The 16,616-nt window shown below is 39.9% G+C and overlaps 1 protein-coding gene across 1 annotated transcript; it reads right to left on the bottom strand.

The window, feature by feature from the left end:
• Positions 1 to 6,002: 6,002 nt before the first annotated feature.
• Positions 6,003 to 9,684, bottom strand: LOC120108889 (homeobox-leucine zipper protein ROC8-like). Its single transcript, XM_039122613.1, is given in 11 exon segments — positions 6,003 to 6,549; positions 6,551 to 6,771; positions 6,877 to 6,966; positions 7,067 to 7,335; positions 7,413 to 7,593; positions 7,681 to 7,890; positions 7,980 to 8,081; positions 8,164 to 8,622; positions 8,868 to 9,056; positions 9,199 to 9,316; positions 9,409 to 9,684. Coding segments are annotated over 11 exon segments (2,094 nt in total). The 5' UTR covers positions 9,504 to 9,684; the 3' UTR covers positions 6,003 to 6,389.
• Between the last annotated feature and the right edge of the window lie 6,932 nt (positions 9,685 to 16,616).

The raw sequence follows: 16,616 nt of genomic DNA on the forward strand, positions 1-16,616 counted from the left end.
AAGGGAGAGAGGAAGGGATTATTAGAGGAGCTCTTAGACCATTTCGAGCAACCGTTGGCATTGGAGGGGGGGAGGGCGGGTGTTTGCAACTGGTGGAAAGGAGGTGCTCTCTTAAAATCGTGAGTGGAGAAATGCAACTTATTGCGAGCGGGCGAGCTATCCTTGATAAGTGTGAATCGATGTTTTATAAGAGCGGAGGAGGGATGGTTTAATAAGAGTGGCCATCCTTGAGACCAGGCGGGCGGGGGAGGGGGGTGGATAGTGGGAGGGGGGTCTAATAAGCACAAACTAGCATCTCAAATTTATAAGTCGGATTGTGCCGGTCTTCAATCAGCCCAATATAGCATGGTTTGTCCATCCTTTTCTTTAGGATACAATTGGATTTAACCAAAGCCCACTACTAGAAGAACTACTCATTATTTGCACCTTAGTCAGCCTTGCTTAAATCCTCGAAATAAGCAATCATAAACATAGAATTTAATCAATATTTATTTTAAGCAAATAATAGGATCTAGGATCCAATTGATATTTTGGTCAAACAAGTTAACTTTCTTCCAAGAGGCAAAATTAAATCATAGTTATCTATTTCATGCATCAAAACACTAAGCTAACTTTAAGCTAGCGAAGCATATAAGTACTAATTTCGAAGGTAATCTTATGATAGAAGTTTTACGTTTTAAATTAATTTGATTATCATGAAGATTAATAGTTGGTTTCAAATTTCAGCAAATCACAGTGGCGTTTGAATCAAAAGAGAAAAGGACTTTATACTCCAAAAAAGAAGAAAAAAACATAATTAAAAGTCCTCTCTCTCTCTCTCTCTCTCTCGTCACACTCACCTGCACGCGGACAAATGGACATGATTCATCTTGAGTCACTCATTTCATCATCTCATGTACACTTTTGGCTCCCAACTGCAAACATGGTCACATCCAGGGCTAACTAATCCTGGACTGGTGCTCATTGATTCAGTTGGTAATTTGTGTTGGTACGAGTGATAATAGGAACTTGGGCTTGGAATGCACCCTCACCTAAATCTAACTGAATATTTTATCTTAATCTTTTAAAAAATTTCTGCCACACTAGAGCTCAAGACCTGCGGTGACACAGTAAGCATTAACCAGTTTCGTCTGGAGGACACCATCAAAGTGGAGGAAGGCATCAACCAGCGTCCAGTCGGCCTTATAACTCTTACTTTTTGGTAGGAGTTTCAGGCTCACACAAACATGCAGAGAAGAACGACAAGAAGAAAGAGAACTAAACGAGAGAAGAAGAAGACGAAGAGTGCTGGAACTGGAGTCTTACGCTAATAAATGCTCTCATTTATTAGTGACAAATCATCCATTTACTACGAACAAATTCTCTTCCAACTTTAAGGACGTTCCCAACAACCTATATGCCACCTCAGCTCCAAAAGGTTACAGATTTAAATGCAAGCTTAACGTCTTCCCACATGCGTCACGTCCGGATCTGAATAGTATATTAGTATGGACCCATGCACCCTACATCTTGAACACATAAGACGTAGTTGGAGCTCAACCATTCACGTGATTGAACCCATAATTGACCTGGTTGAAGAAATATGGACCCAACCCAAAATCCAGGTCAGCTAAGATGCGTCGACATGGGTTTAAGTCAAAATGTTCCAATCCGATGAACTTGCCTATTTATTCGGTAGGCCCTGTTAATCAAATGATCTCTTTTTTTTTATTCATATGGTGTGTGGTACCAAAATTGGGCCCTATAGTAAGTTTATATTTTCCTTGCTAGGATACTTGGTAGTAGAACTTTTTGCCATTTTAGACAAAAGACGAGGGTTCGATTCTAAAAGACATGGGCTCTCACTTCATTCCTGATCATACTTATGCCATTGCAGAACGAGCAGTGATAGTGCAAATAATGGATAGGGAATTGTCCTTCCTAGTTTCGAAAACGAAGGAAAAGAAAATTCATGCTCTCATTGGATATATGTTTGATTTCAAGCATGCAACCAAAATCTGTTGAAACTCATATATCTTAATCTAGGTTATAAACTCCTGGTCTAAACTTTATCAGAATTATGTACTATATACTATTCTACTAGATAAGGTCGAAAATGGGTTCCAACCAATTTAACCCAATCCATCTCAACCCTTGTTACATTCAGTTTAAAAAATTCTGCTGATTCAGGCTTGGATTCGATTTAGTGGATTTATTTTCCAGACTAGTCCATTCAAAGGTTGAATGGTTTAATGATTAGATTGAATTTGGAGCAAGTGCAAAATTTGACCTGACGTGCCCGCCTTATTAGGTCCATGTCTCCGACCACTTTAGGTCAAATTTGTAGGTAGAGACCCACTTCAAACATTTCATGACCTTTTCACATTTCTATGGTTAGTGAAGCTCCATGGTAGGTGAACACATGAATCTCCAAAGGTCCTAAGATTTATTGATCTCCACTTCCATAAATTGAAGTCTGTACCCTAAAGAACAGTAGGCATGAAATAGATACTTCGCCAATTCTCATGGGACTATTAGGCTTGGCATGTTCACCTTTGTATTTTTGGTCTACAAGCCTGTAGGCCCAAGAGAATGTAGCCTGACGTACAATGGTCAAAAAAAAAGAAAAAAGAAGGAAAATCCAAATCTTGTTTGTTTCATAAAGAGATAAAATGGTTCAGTAAATAACAGAGAAAAAAAGGGTTGCCATGGAATGATGATTTACCAGAACAACATGCACATAATGGAACATACCTCTAATACATCTCCTAATATTAAAATGCATGATCCTTGAACCAGTCCATATGTCCCATAAGATAACTAAAAAGATCTCTAACATTATCCAGTCCCCAAAACTCCTTCAAGCATACTTTTTACACACTTCAATATTCACATCCACTTACTTTTATTTTTGTTATCTTTTGTGGAAGATAAGAATCATACCACGCATTAATAGAGGTGTATATCTGAAATGAAACTTTAAAGGGTTTTGCATATATATTCCTGCAAATAAAGTGTATTGCATATTTACCTTTAAAAATCACTATTTGCATATGCATACATACATATATATGCTATCTTCAATTCATCTTGTTTTTGTAACAATACCCATTCTATTGATGATATCTACAAATACATATTTTAAATATAAAAACAACTTATACCCTTTCACATCAATATCCATGAAAAAATAGTCAAAATAACTTTTTACAATACAAATTGAAAGTTACAATTTTTTTCAAGGATACTAATGCAAAAAATTATTAGTGTTCTTTCATGTTTAAAATATATATTTTAACACTATGAACCCAAAATTTAACAAGATATGTAGTATTGCAAAAACAAGATGAATTTAGAGTATATATATGTTAATAGTAATTTTTGAAGGATAAAATGTGCAATACCCCAAATTAGGAGGGGCGTATATATGTAGAAAACACAAACATTAATTAGGTAGGAGATCAACACTACCATATTTCCTCTCATCCCCATATTCATGTCCGGCACTAGTTTGGTTGGCCTTGCAAGCTAATTATCCATAAATTCTATGATAGATGTACTTCATTTTTTAACAAGTATTCACCTTATGACGCCCTTCTATATCAACAAAGACAAAAAAAGTCCATAAATACAAGATGTATGAATAGACATGAAATTTCCTACAATATAACCATTTATGTGCATTGCATATATTAATTGCAAGCACTGTTTTTTATTTTTTGGATAACCAATTGCTAGCATTTTTACAGCAAATAACCAAAAGTAGAACGATGTAAGGTGGATGCACTAAGCACATCTTTGGCAACATGAATTTTTTCATCCTTCATCCATGGTTGTTGAGCTTCCATCCACGCCAAAGCCCCACCATATCTCTATTTATGAGACTCTCACATGCCCTCTTCTTCAAGGAAAGGATTCCAAATTAGTTAGCTTTTTGCTTATTGGGAGAAATTAGAGGATTTCACCAACTCCTTAATGTGATTATATCTACTAATGCTTTCCCACATAGTCCCCAGCCAATTATTCTCTTTTAATGTGCATTGCACCTGCCTAACACTATTTCTACTTAACTATATAATAAGCTAGAAGCTTCTACACTACAAAAAAACTTATCTTTACTGATGCTTATAAGTATCGGTAATTTATGTGCCGACGCTCTAATAAGCGTTTGCAAAATCGTCGGTAGGTGTAGAGTAGAAATATTTGTTGCCAACGCTTATTGAAAGCATCAACAAAATGCGAATTTTTACCGACACTTTTAAGCGTCGGTCTACTTTGGGCGGAGGAGGAGAAAACACCTCGGACAGAGGCTAAGCTTACGCTGAAGAGGAGGGAGGAGGAGATCGAACGGGCTAGGGCTCCGAAGAGGAGATCGATTGGGTTTGGTAGCTGGGCGCCGAAGAGGAGGAAAAGAGGCCGAAGGCTTAGAAAATGAGGGCTACAAAACGATCGGGCACTGGTTAAGTGGGGAGGTGGCTTCCGACGATGCTTATAAGCGTCGTCTTAGCTTCCGGCCTCCGACAATGTTTATAAGCATCCTCTTAGGGCTGCCTTATGACACTTATAAGCGTCGTCCTTGGGTCAGCTCAGTTTGGACTCCGACGATGCTTTTAAGCGTCATCTAATTCCTTTCCTCATGTTACATTTGGCCTCCGACGACGCTAATAAGCTTCATGCTTTGTACGACGCTTACTCGTAGTTTCATATCAACCGTTGTTACTAAGAAGCGTCAGCAAATTTTGGCGTAGAGTCAAAATTACCAACGCTTCTACCTAGCGTCGGCATGTAAATGTTTTCATAGCTTTCTTCTATTGTAGTGCTACCTAAAGTTTTTGTTTGAAAAGTATTTCCATCAAAAATTTTTCAAAAAAAAAAAAAAAACAATTTATGTTATCCATTAAAGAATTTAAACAGGTGGAAGTAAAGAAGAATTGAAGAATCATGCATTAAAAAAGGCCATCATCACATCAGTATGAAGAATGAGAAAAGGATTCCTCAAACATGACCACAGGTAATTAATTTGAAATAAAGCCCTTCTGGTGATAATGCAGACATAATTTCTGTTGTTACTTTTATTATGTAAATGCTGACTTAGAGATATATTATGTGCAGTGATGACAATGATGGCAGCAACAAAAATAACACTGAAGTGCCCAACTTATTCAGAAGTAATTGATCTGTACTCGGTTTTGAAAATTTATGGCAGCAATGCATGGGCTTTAAATGGAAGAGGGGCCAGAAACTTCAAAGCAGCAATGAGATTGCACAGCGAGAGTGACACCATTGCCAGAATATCCAACTACCACGAGTAGCAATAACCAAGCACATAACTAAAGCTAGCAGACCTTTTAATTCTGCCTAATATAGGAGCTGGTATCACCAACCCAAAATAAAGTGAAGTCAATTATATGCCCTATCTTAAAGCATGCAACTGGTGGGCCCCTCATCTACTAGCTTTCTAGCGAAGCAGAAGATAGCCAACAATTGGTGACCCTTATCCATTGTTGAAATATAGGGAGCAACATCCTTAAATTCCAAGTTCAACAATTTTGATGTTCAAAGTTATATATCCATTTATTAGCATATGAACAAGAATATATGAAACAAAGCAAATCTAGCATACTCCAACCTTAATTGAATATTCATGCAGCATCAACAAAGTATACAACTAAAACTAGACAAACTTTTTTTGCTTCACTTAATTAATCAACCACACAAAATAAATTTGAGTTTTCTGATGTCTGATCTCAAGTGAATGAATACTACCGATGCAAATCGAATGGCTTCTACTGCTAGTATAATTAAAGCGCTGCTCCAACTCGAATTCTGACTGCAACATATTGGTAACTCAGTTCTTCATTACCATGTTTAAAGCTATGTGTTAGCAAACCAATAATGAGAATAAAATTAAACACTTGCTTGCACTTTGGGAGCTCTTATCTCCAAAATGTTCATGAGTGAATATTAATGGACAGAAGTCAATACCCGAACCACTTTACCCTTGCTGCATGGCGTTAGAGTGAGAATGAGAAAAGGGATAAGGGAAAAGAACAAACAAAATTCAAAAGAAAAAAGCCTCAAAGCTAAGGAGTTATGACAGCAAGGAAAGAGACAAGTATGGTGCGTTCTTGACTCCCTCTTTAAAGGCTTCCTAAATGTAAATATGACTTGACTCCTTGTAAAAATCTTTGAAGTTGTTATGAGACTGGCATCAGCATCAGCTGCAGTTCCAGCTCCAGTTCCAGCTCTTGATGAGAGCATTCAAGGCCCCAACCAACCAAAAGAGAGCCCCAATTAAACCTCCTCTTGAATGCCCACATCAAAAGCCCTCTGAGCCCATCTGGTATGTTGCAGTTAAGGGTGGTGGTGGGGGGGTTGTGGGGGAGAGCTTCTGAAGCCTCTTCAGACCATCAGCCACTGGTGCAATTCAAGGCAGCCTTTATTTGCTGCACAGTCGTGCTAATGAGATTATTGACTGTTGTCACCGACTCTACGTTGAGCTTCGCAGAAGGAAGGCTGCTTACAAGGATCTGAAATGCCACTGTGATCAGCGAGCCTGAGGAGCCTCCCCATTGGGTTTGAGCTCGTCGTAGCCCCTCCACCTCCACCGGCACGGCCGTCGGGCAATATGGTGAACCCTGATGGCAAGAGAGGAATGTAAGATGGGTCCTCGCCGCTCATCACAATGTTGATAGACGGGAGGTCGATGGGGGCATAGATTACAAGCGAGCCCGAGGCATCAGTGCAGCTCTCCTGGAGTATCAGCATGTTGTTCTGGCTGGCATTGAGAGCCTGTTTTGTTTGTTCACCATATCATCACACCCGAAATATAAGAAACTGACCACAACCATGGAAAAACGATCAACTAGTAAACAAGAATCCAATCATGAAACTTACACGAAGGAGAGAGATACAGTTCCCTGGATGCGAACCATTTATCACGCAGGCAACCTCTTGAACTGAATTGCCACTCGACAGAACATCCCACTGAAGAACACGCGCAAATATCAGTCGTAAAGGTTCCAAGCTGTGGGCTTAAGATTATGAGCATAAACAGTAAACTGATCTAATGGTTCCAGATAAGTACCTGAGCTCGAGTGCGTTCATCTTTGAAGAAACTGAAGACCCTCTCGGACGATATCGGCAGCCATATAGAGGTTGCTGCGCTGAGGACGACGCCATTGGGCTGGCCAGGATTTGTGCTCTTGTGAACTGTGACTCGAACTCCTACATCATTCAGTCCTGAGAGCGTCGTCCATCGGTTTCCGGTGGACGCACTTAAACTATAGCAGAAATTGTTAATCATCCTCTGGGATAGCTTCATCATGCTCCGCTTGCCTTCGGGCGAGGGAATCACTGAAGGCATTTTTTTGAATTCAGCATCACACCGATGTTCTTAGCTTCCAAAAATATAAAGATCATTAATGCATTACCTCCTCCAAGGTCCCTCGAGGAAGTCCCAGCGGCCATTAGACATGCAAATCTTTCACACATTCTCTGTAGAGTGGCGAGCCATCGCCGCGCTCCGAATGCCGCCCCACTGCTCACGAGATCCCTGTAGAGCCGGTGAACAGGAGTCTTTTCTTCGATTTCCATGTGCTCCACCCAAGTCACCTGAATCAAAATTTGCCACTTATTTCTCCATGAACAAAGAGTTGACACAAATCCAGCAGATAAAAAACTAATTGCATGCACAATCACCTTGGAGTAGCCACTGGGCATATCCTGAATTAAGCAGCCAGAAGGAAGCCTCCGCGATCCGAAAGGAGGCACGAATTGATTCTCCCTGGATAAGTCTACCGAGACATCAGCTATGGCCCATAAGCCCTGCTCCATTTGCTGACAATATCGCAGGAAATAGAACTCACGTGTGGGCACGACCGGCGAAAGAACCTGTATCTCTTCATACATCTGTATAGTATTCAAATAAGATCAGTGCCACCAAAAAACATGCAAAGGATTACAAGCAAAAGAATATGTATTCAGACAAGCAGTTATACCAGAAGCAGAGATCCGCTCCTACTTCCTGCCATTCCACCAGCAAGGACTTCTAAGGTTCTAGCCTTGGAAACAATGGTAGGAAAAAACTCTGCCCACTTGCTCTGCAACGAGAACGAAACTCTCTTACTCCAAACACCATAATTAAAAGGCCATGAGTATAATTAACTAAGCATAGAGACTTACTGAATCCATAAACAAATCAACCAATGCTACAGCATTCATGAACACCAGTCCGGAGTCCCTCGAGGCCTCGGTGCGGATATCCGGACTCTTGAACTGGTGCCTAAGCTTTGGGAAGATCCTATCATACGTTTCGAGATTGAGAATCTCCCTCCCATCACCTCCAGGCTTCGTCCACAGGGGTTCATCGGTCTGCACTAGCCTGATCAGCTCTTCCATTGCATTGGTAGCCATGTCTGCCATAATAGGCTTCTCGATATCGGACACTGCGGTCGAAAATGGAAAAGGCAACGCAGAAGAACTCCCAGTAAGGAGATCAAGGTCAAGTGAAGGGCCAAGCGCCAGGTTACCGAAACCCCCGACCGATAAATCTAATGAAGAAATGGGCACTGGCTGCACTGGGGGAAGTTGTGTAACTGGCCTGCCCAGATACTTGGATGCCATGCTCGAAACCCGGTCCAGCTGCAAACACATCAATTAACCAAAAGAGCAAAATTGAATCATGTTAACAGGAAATACAACTTCTTCTTCCTTTATCAACATCTTTGAACAGTGGAAACAATGGTCATCCTAATTCTAAAGGTGGCTTCGAACGAACAGAAATTCGATTGCTGGAAACATCACCATCACGTTAATTCTACGGCATGGTGGACGGTTAACAGCAAGCAATTAATTGGAAGAGGAAAAGGACTAGGAGTGGTGGGTACCTCTTCTTTCAGCCGGGCGTTCTCCAGCCGGAGCTTTTGCTCGTCGAAGTAGGAGTCCTCGGTGACCGGCGGCCCGCCGCAGGTGGGGCAGATGACGTTTTTGAGCGCCTCCCTCATGGCGATGTTCTCGCAGCGGATCTTGTCGTTCTCCGCGCGGAGGGCGCAGTTGTCGGCCCTCTCGTGCTGGGCCTGCCAAACCACCGCAGGTGATCAGCGAAACCACCCAAAGGTGCCTCCTTTTTGGTTTCTCTCGACCCACCACACTCCGTTCCGCACGAAAAGGGCCCAAAGAAGGGAAGAAAGAAGGGGGGGAGGGGAAGAGAAGGCTTGCCTTCATCTGGGTCCTCCTGTTCTGGAACCAGAACTTGATCTGCCGAGGCTCCAGCGCCAAATCTCTGCTCAACTGCATTCTCTGCTTCTCGTCTGGATGTGGGCACTCCTTGAACATCCTAAATTCCACCAAAACAACACGAAAAAGCCATCAAAATCCAATCTTTGGGAAGAAGTAGGACAGGGGGAACCAGAAAAGAACAGAGTATACGCTTCGAGCTGCTGAATCTGGCGAGGGGTGTGACGGTGGTAACGCTTCTTCTTCCTCTGCCCATCTGAGGCATCTGGGTCGTCCCCGGAATCCATTTTCCTCTCTTCCAGCTACGCTCTCTCTCTCTCTCTCACGCGCGCACACACACACCCACACACACCTATAGAAAAACTCTTCTACTCCCACCCTCTAAGACTTCATATCAGCGAGCTTTCTACAGGGGGCGAGAGCATGGAGACGAATTCGGAAACCGCCGGGGGGAGGGGGAACTGGGGGCGTCGGAAATATCGGCAACAAAACGGGCGGATTCACCCCCTGAATTAATAGAGGGCCACGCCCTCCTCTCTCTCTCCCCTCGTCTCCTCTCTCCTCTCTCTCTCCTCTCAATTCCTCACCGGACGGAGAAAGAAACAAAAAAAAGGAAACATAATCACCCCATGCCTCTCCCTCCCCTACGCCCCTCTCTTTTTCTCCCTTACTCTCTCTCGCGCTATAATTTAGTTTGGATTTTTAAAATATTTTAATTCTTATTAAGTCTCTTGCATGTAATCAACTATTGAATAATTGCTGCTCTTCTATGTAAAAAACATAATAGTTGCTTTTTAATATATTTTTTAAAATTTATAAATATTTATATTACTAAAAAATAATTTATTAAATATAATCGGTGATGAAATCAACTTATATTACTATGCTATTATTATCATGATTATTTTCATCCCCAAAACAAAAAATAATAATCAAGCATCCATATTGTGGTTTAAGACAACATTTCGCGAGAGGAGGGTTATTGCATTATATCTGTTAAAAGATAATCTAATTGAAGCCAACCTCTAAATATGAAGAAATGTGTCGATTATTGATTATTCATTTATAATCAAATAAAACAATTATTGCTCAAATCAAAATTTTATGCCACTTGAGAAGTAATTTTTTTATATAATTAATAGTTAAAATAATTATTTATTTAGCTAAGTGTAGCCTAGGTGAATAATCCATTATAACAGCAAACAGATATAACTCTCCTTCTGTTAGGACATTAGCCACTAAATTGTGTCTGATAATCCAGTAAGCTTTGTAGTACATTCAGTTGTGTTCGCTGTTAGAATCCTTTAAAATGGTACTAACAACATTATAGAAATGTTGTTTCTTATAGCAACTATTCAATTGGGCCCAAAAAACATTAATGAACGGAAACATTGCTGTTAATTATTTCCGTTACAGCAGTACCCTCAAAGTTTCGGAACGGGTCCGTTATTTCAGGCGCATCGACGTTATTAAAGAACTGCGTCAAACAGGCGCAGGTGAGCTGCACGTGCTGTCCAGATCATCCAGAACGCGGAACGCGTCAGTCAAGCCGACACGCGTCGACGTCAACCCCGGCCGGCGTGACGGTCGCCGCCCCGCCTCCGTTAGGTCCACCTTAACGGCGACGACCAGCTCCGCCCAGGGGCGTTCCGGGCACGAAAAAGATATCCGGGGGCATGATGGGAAGAGACTCCGCCATTGATTGCGATCCGACTTTCGCCACCAAACCTCCGTCCGACGGCCATAAAGGACGAGTTATTAGAACTTCGTACGGACGCCCTGACAAAGACAGCTCTATTTTTTCTAACTCAGTCCTTTTTAAAAATATATTATTGTAGGCCAGGTGTCGAAAAGAATGATATAGCCATGAGAGTTCTTGGAGGGGTTTCAGGAGGGGGGATAAATTGATATTAGATCGGGGGACAGGGATGGGGACTGAAAATGGAAAGAAGTTGACTCGTCCACTTCACTTCGTCTCAGTTCGAAGACAAGTTAGATCCGTTTGACCTTCTCCAATTTGTGTTCCCAAAATGCCCACTTGATCTTTGTCCTTCTCATGTTAGCCCAGATGAGCCCACAAACCGCACAAAAAAAAGCTTACGATAGTGGCCGTTTTTAGCCCCCCTGCAGTTGAGGTGAATGAGTTCGTCCTCTGTAGGACTTTTCTTTGGCATCACATATATGGGCAAGGACTGCTATTTATTTATGCTTCATAAATCAACTTCAATGGCCTGATCCGATTATTATTCTGAGAGCTATGATATAATGATAAACTTCTCATGAAATATGATATTCCATGGGTGTTATGTGATGACATGAAGAACTATAGGGATCTTAAGTCTCATTGTCATAGTTACTTGGTAACTAGAGCAAAAGTTCTCCTAGGAATGATGGGTTGGTTTTGGATGTCATTATTAGTAGTAAGCATTTAGTTGAATTAGTCCATCGTTGATAATTGTTGGCGATTATGTGTTGTTTTATTTAATATTTGTTCAGGAGTTGCTTATTGATGTCATATAGCCGAAAGCATAAACCTTCATTATTGAAATATGCCTAAATCCCTATATGGCCACTTGGTAAGATTATCATAGGCTTGTAGGTGGATTACTCTTACTCCTCATTCAATATCGAAGTAATCTCAATTTAAGATTTAGGGTTTGTTAGAAAAATTCTATAGGATAGGGTTATCTTTTGGCTGAATTCATAGATTGGGTAGCTTATTTGGTTGTGACCCATATCAACTTAACACCCTCGAACCCAAATTTTATGGGAGGAAAAAATGGATCTCTATAAAAAATTTTTTCTTTCAAAGACCAACGAGTTCACAGACCGGGATTTAGGTTAGAATTTTTTAATGAGCCCTTAAAAGACTACGAGGTAGGCGGACCAATAGACCTGGATCCTGCAGGATTATTAAAATATGCCTTTGGAGTTTATCTATTATGTCATTTGGTGGAACAAGAATATGTAGTTTACTAGCAAAATCTTACTTGCCCCAATTTTATGTGAAATCAATGCATAACATAATTGAAAATTAAAGACTTATGCATGCCTAACCATGGATTTCTTTTTTTTTTTGGGGGGGGGGGGGGGGGGGGGGGCGGGGGTACGTGGGTAGGGTGGTAAAATTCATTTAGAATGCAAGAAAAGTATATCTTCTTCAAGGCAGTCCAAGTCTCATTTAGGGCCTTCATTTGCTAACCAATCAGCTGATTGGTTGCCCTGACAAAATATATGTGAAGCTTTGAAAGCAAGATGCACTATCTTGAATTGCTATATAGGTCTCCAAATAGAGAGTGGTAAAATAGTCCGGATGAAGATTTAGAATCATTAATCCACTGTAAGACTGCGTTTGAATCCCCTTCGAGTCATAGTTTGGTAGCCTGATACTTACACTGCAGTGGATATATACCCCACCAGGTCACATTCAATTAAGCTTCACGAACCGAACATTTGATGAGTCTTCTTGCAGAAGCTTGAATCAGTTTACCGTTAACATCCCTTTTAAGGAATACGGCACCAGCAGATAAGGTTTTCACTGAACTGCCAAAGCTCACTTTAAAACACTCCTAGGGGAGGGAGTAGCTACCTGACTGAAATTGGAGAAGGGGAATGCCTACCTATCGTGGTGAAAGGAAACTTGGATTGAGCAGAGAAGAACACATCAGCTGGGAACGTTGCTTTCCCGACAAGAACTTAGTTTGAGGACACCTTCGATTGGAACAATCTCTCATTCCTAACAGACCAAAGAAGCCATCCAGCGGACATAATCCATGTTGTCTTCCTCTTTGAGATTCATCCCAGCAAATGTATCAAGCAATTCAGCGACTGACGGCCGCTTCAGTTCAAGTTTGGGAGTAACTGCTAATGCGTCAAGTTTCCAGCAGAAGCCCAGTGGACCATCGTGTAATAAATATTCATCCCAACTCATTGCACAGATCACAGAAAATATAGGTAGGACCAACTTAACACACAGAATATAAAGTGACCTTATACGGGATTCTTCTCCACTGAAATTGCCACCCAAAAATTCTCACATGAGGAAGAATGTGGAAGCTTTCCATATCCAAAAGAGCCAAGCGACTTTGTAGATACGTGCTTCTGAATTTCTTTTAACATTGATCTTGACAGTTTTGTTCAAACCCCTTACCGAATGATCAGCTCATAATCCCTTACATAGATTGATGTTGCAGATATCATAAACCAGCTCTGGTGGAAAAATAGAAGCTAGCTTCTAAACATCCTCCCATAGCCTTTGCTCAATCAATATATCTGAAACTTTAATCCCTCCTGGTATTCGTCCACATTCGCAGGTGACTGGCACTTTATTAAATGGTATAGAGGACAGCCAAGTATGCTTAAATAAATCAACCTCCCTTCCCGAATCAATCCACCATAAAATTCCGTCTTTTTTCGGAATTAACCTCCAAATAGAAGAGCATCTCAATTGTAGACATCCTCGGGCATCCACTTTTAAACTCTTAAGCCTAAAATCAATAAGGATCATGCTACTAAATCAAAATCTCCTTATTTATGGTAGATTTTCTTTTTACTCTCTTTCCTTACTTCAGTTAGCCAAATATTGGTCAATCACATCTTCAACTGATCAATTATTCTCTCAATTAAACCTAATCATATATGCTTAGTTGAATCAATCGATCTAGTTTCTCTAATTTTAATTCCTAATCCACTGACTTTGACACTATATATGCTAATGTCATGCCCCGGCCCAATAACCCGAGCCAAGCATGTGGTAGAGAACTGCACATCTATAGATTTAATCCTACAGGACATGCAAGATCTACCTTTTATATATATCCTCCAAATACTCAAGCTATAGTCTTAAGAAGCAATTAAAATTCTAAAATAATAAAGAAAAAAACATTTTTACAATCTTAGATATTAAGAAAAATTTATACAAATACTTTATCTAATTATTTGTTTAGAAGTACCAACAACTAATCATTTAAGTCCTATATCTTTTCCGCTCAACCAGCTCAATCCCATCTAATCCTCTACATCTGGAAAAAAATAGAAAAGAGACAGCGAGTTATATAGGATCAATAAATTACTAATACCTCTAGTTGGATCAAGTATACTAGATAACTTTTCCAAATATAAATAATTTAACAATTCAAGAAATAGGTTACTTTTGATTGCATCTATCAATATAAATTACTTTCCAAAATATGCCATGCTTTTGATCAATGATTTTTTCAAATCAATATTGATAATTAATAAACTCTTTCTCAGTCTTTGATGATTACGACCACGATAAGCCCTGTGACAAGATCTGAAAAAGACTAGCCCCTAAATATAGAATATGGTGTTCATCAGTTTGTGCCAGTGATCGGTCCAGACTAGTTAGACTCGGAAGTGAACTAGCTTTGAAATCAATGACCATGATTTTTTCTGCGAGAAGGCAAAGATGCTAGCCTTGAGAATAGAACATGTCATCCATCAATGTGCGCCAACGATCAACCTCCACTAGCTAGGCCCAGGAGGAACTAGTTTTTGATGTACAACCAACTATTAGTCCTATTGGCTAGATCCAAATCATAGTCAGACTAGAGAGTTTTTGTAATATTTACTCCAAACCGATTTTCTAATACATAAAATAAGCCTAATTGTTTCAATAGTATAAATGGTATCAACCAAAATTTCACATCTTATTTCAAATGCTATATATGCGGTATTGAAATAGGATAATCATCTAATTTCAAATTCTTTAATTATGCAAATAAATTATCATATTTGTAATCTTGACATAATAAGAACCTTTATACTTGATCTATGATGTTTTAGTTAATCTTTTTAATCAAGTATACATAATATATATAAACATGGATAATTTCCAAATTTCCAAGTTCAAATATTTACAAATATTTCTTTTCAATCATTGGCTCAAAAACTAAGAAATATAAATTCTAATTTTAAAATACATGGCATGCAATGACAAAATAACCAAAGGTAGAAGAAACGTATAGTCTAGGTCAATTTGATCCAAAAATTCTTTTGATCAGACTAATCACAGCCTACAAGAAATTTTTCAATTCATTAGGCCTTCTTCCTTAATTCTACGCATCATCCTAAAATCCGAAGATTGTCACATCCTTTGAGACTTTGTATCACATCAATTCCTAGTTTTAAAATCTAATTGGGGATTTTCAATTTTAGAACAAAAAGGCCAAAATAGGATTTATAGTGGTTACCTTAGATGCTTGGCTCAATCTTTAAATCTGATGTTCCTCTGGAGTTGAAGGCTTTGATTAGAATAACAAATATCGTTAGCCCTCAATCAAAAAAAAAAGATGAGAGAGAAAAAGATAATAAGAGAAGAGAGAGAAACTCAATTTGGGTTCAATCAAGGGTTTGGGTCTGATCCATTGGTGATAGAGAGAAAGAAACAAAGAGAAAATTAGAGGTGAATTCATTCCTAGTCCACTGGTCAACTAGAAAGGATAAATAGGAGAGAGAAATTCATGAGAATGGGTAGGAGAAAAAGAAAAAGGAAAAGAAGAAGACAAAAAAAGGAGGAGGAGGAGGAATAGAAGAAAGAAGAGTGGCTTGGGGGGGGGGGGGGGTGGGGGGGGTGAAGGTGGTTAGGTGGGGCATGGCGACAAGGATGAAGAGCCGACAGTGGTGATAGCCACCACGGCTACAACTGGTGAAAATAGTGAACAACCAAAAAATAGGGTCAGCCAAAAAGAAACTCTTGTGGCTAAAAAATCAGGAAAATAGGGTTTGTTTTAGAGAGAAAAAAAGAGGGTGAGGGAGGGAGCTCGCTGGAATTGGCAGAGGTTGAAGAATCATGGCCAAAGATGGCAGATTTTGGTGGCATTGCAAGCACAACCGGAGATCCAGCAGCAAGCAGTAGTGAGTGGAAAAGAAAAAAAAAGATAGGGCACAAGGCAAGGAAGGTTCATCCCAAAAAAAAGTGATCCGAGGCCTGCCATTAAATTAAGCCTTAGCTCGCTCAGTCACAATTAGACTCTACTGTGGACTTAAGGGAATGAAGCAGGATGAAGGTCTACTCATAGGAGATAGTGGTTCAGGCTAGGGTGTGCACAGTTCTAATCAGGTCGGTTTAGGGATATTTCTGAAACTAATCGACTTTAAATTAGTTTTCTAAAATTGAAACCGAAACCAAATTGACTTTATGCTAAAACTAGTTCAAACCAATCTGAAAAAACTGGTTCAGTTCAGTTTGTTTTATCAGGTTGTGGGCTATTGGGCTTCCATCAAATGGGCAGCTCATGAGATGGGCTAAATGGCATGTTGTCCATTTTAAGTCCTAACTATGCTTAAAAGAGTACTGTAAAACTGGTTACCTGTCACCCATTCAGTGTTTACTACAAAAAACATTATGGGGCATATATAGCACATTCCCAATGGAGTTG

The sequence above is a fragment of the Phoenix dactylifera genome, unplaced genomic scaffold, assembly GCF_009389715.1.
Source record: "Phoenix dactylifera cultivar Barhee BC4 unplaced genomic scaffold, palm_55x_up_171113_PBpolish2nd_filt_p 001617F, whole genome shotgun sequence".
Taxonomy (NCBI): domain Eukaryota; kingdom Viridiplantae; phylum Streptophyta; class Magnoliopsida; order Arecales; family Arecaceae; genus Phoenix; species Phoenix dactylifera.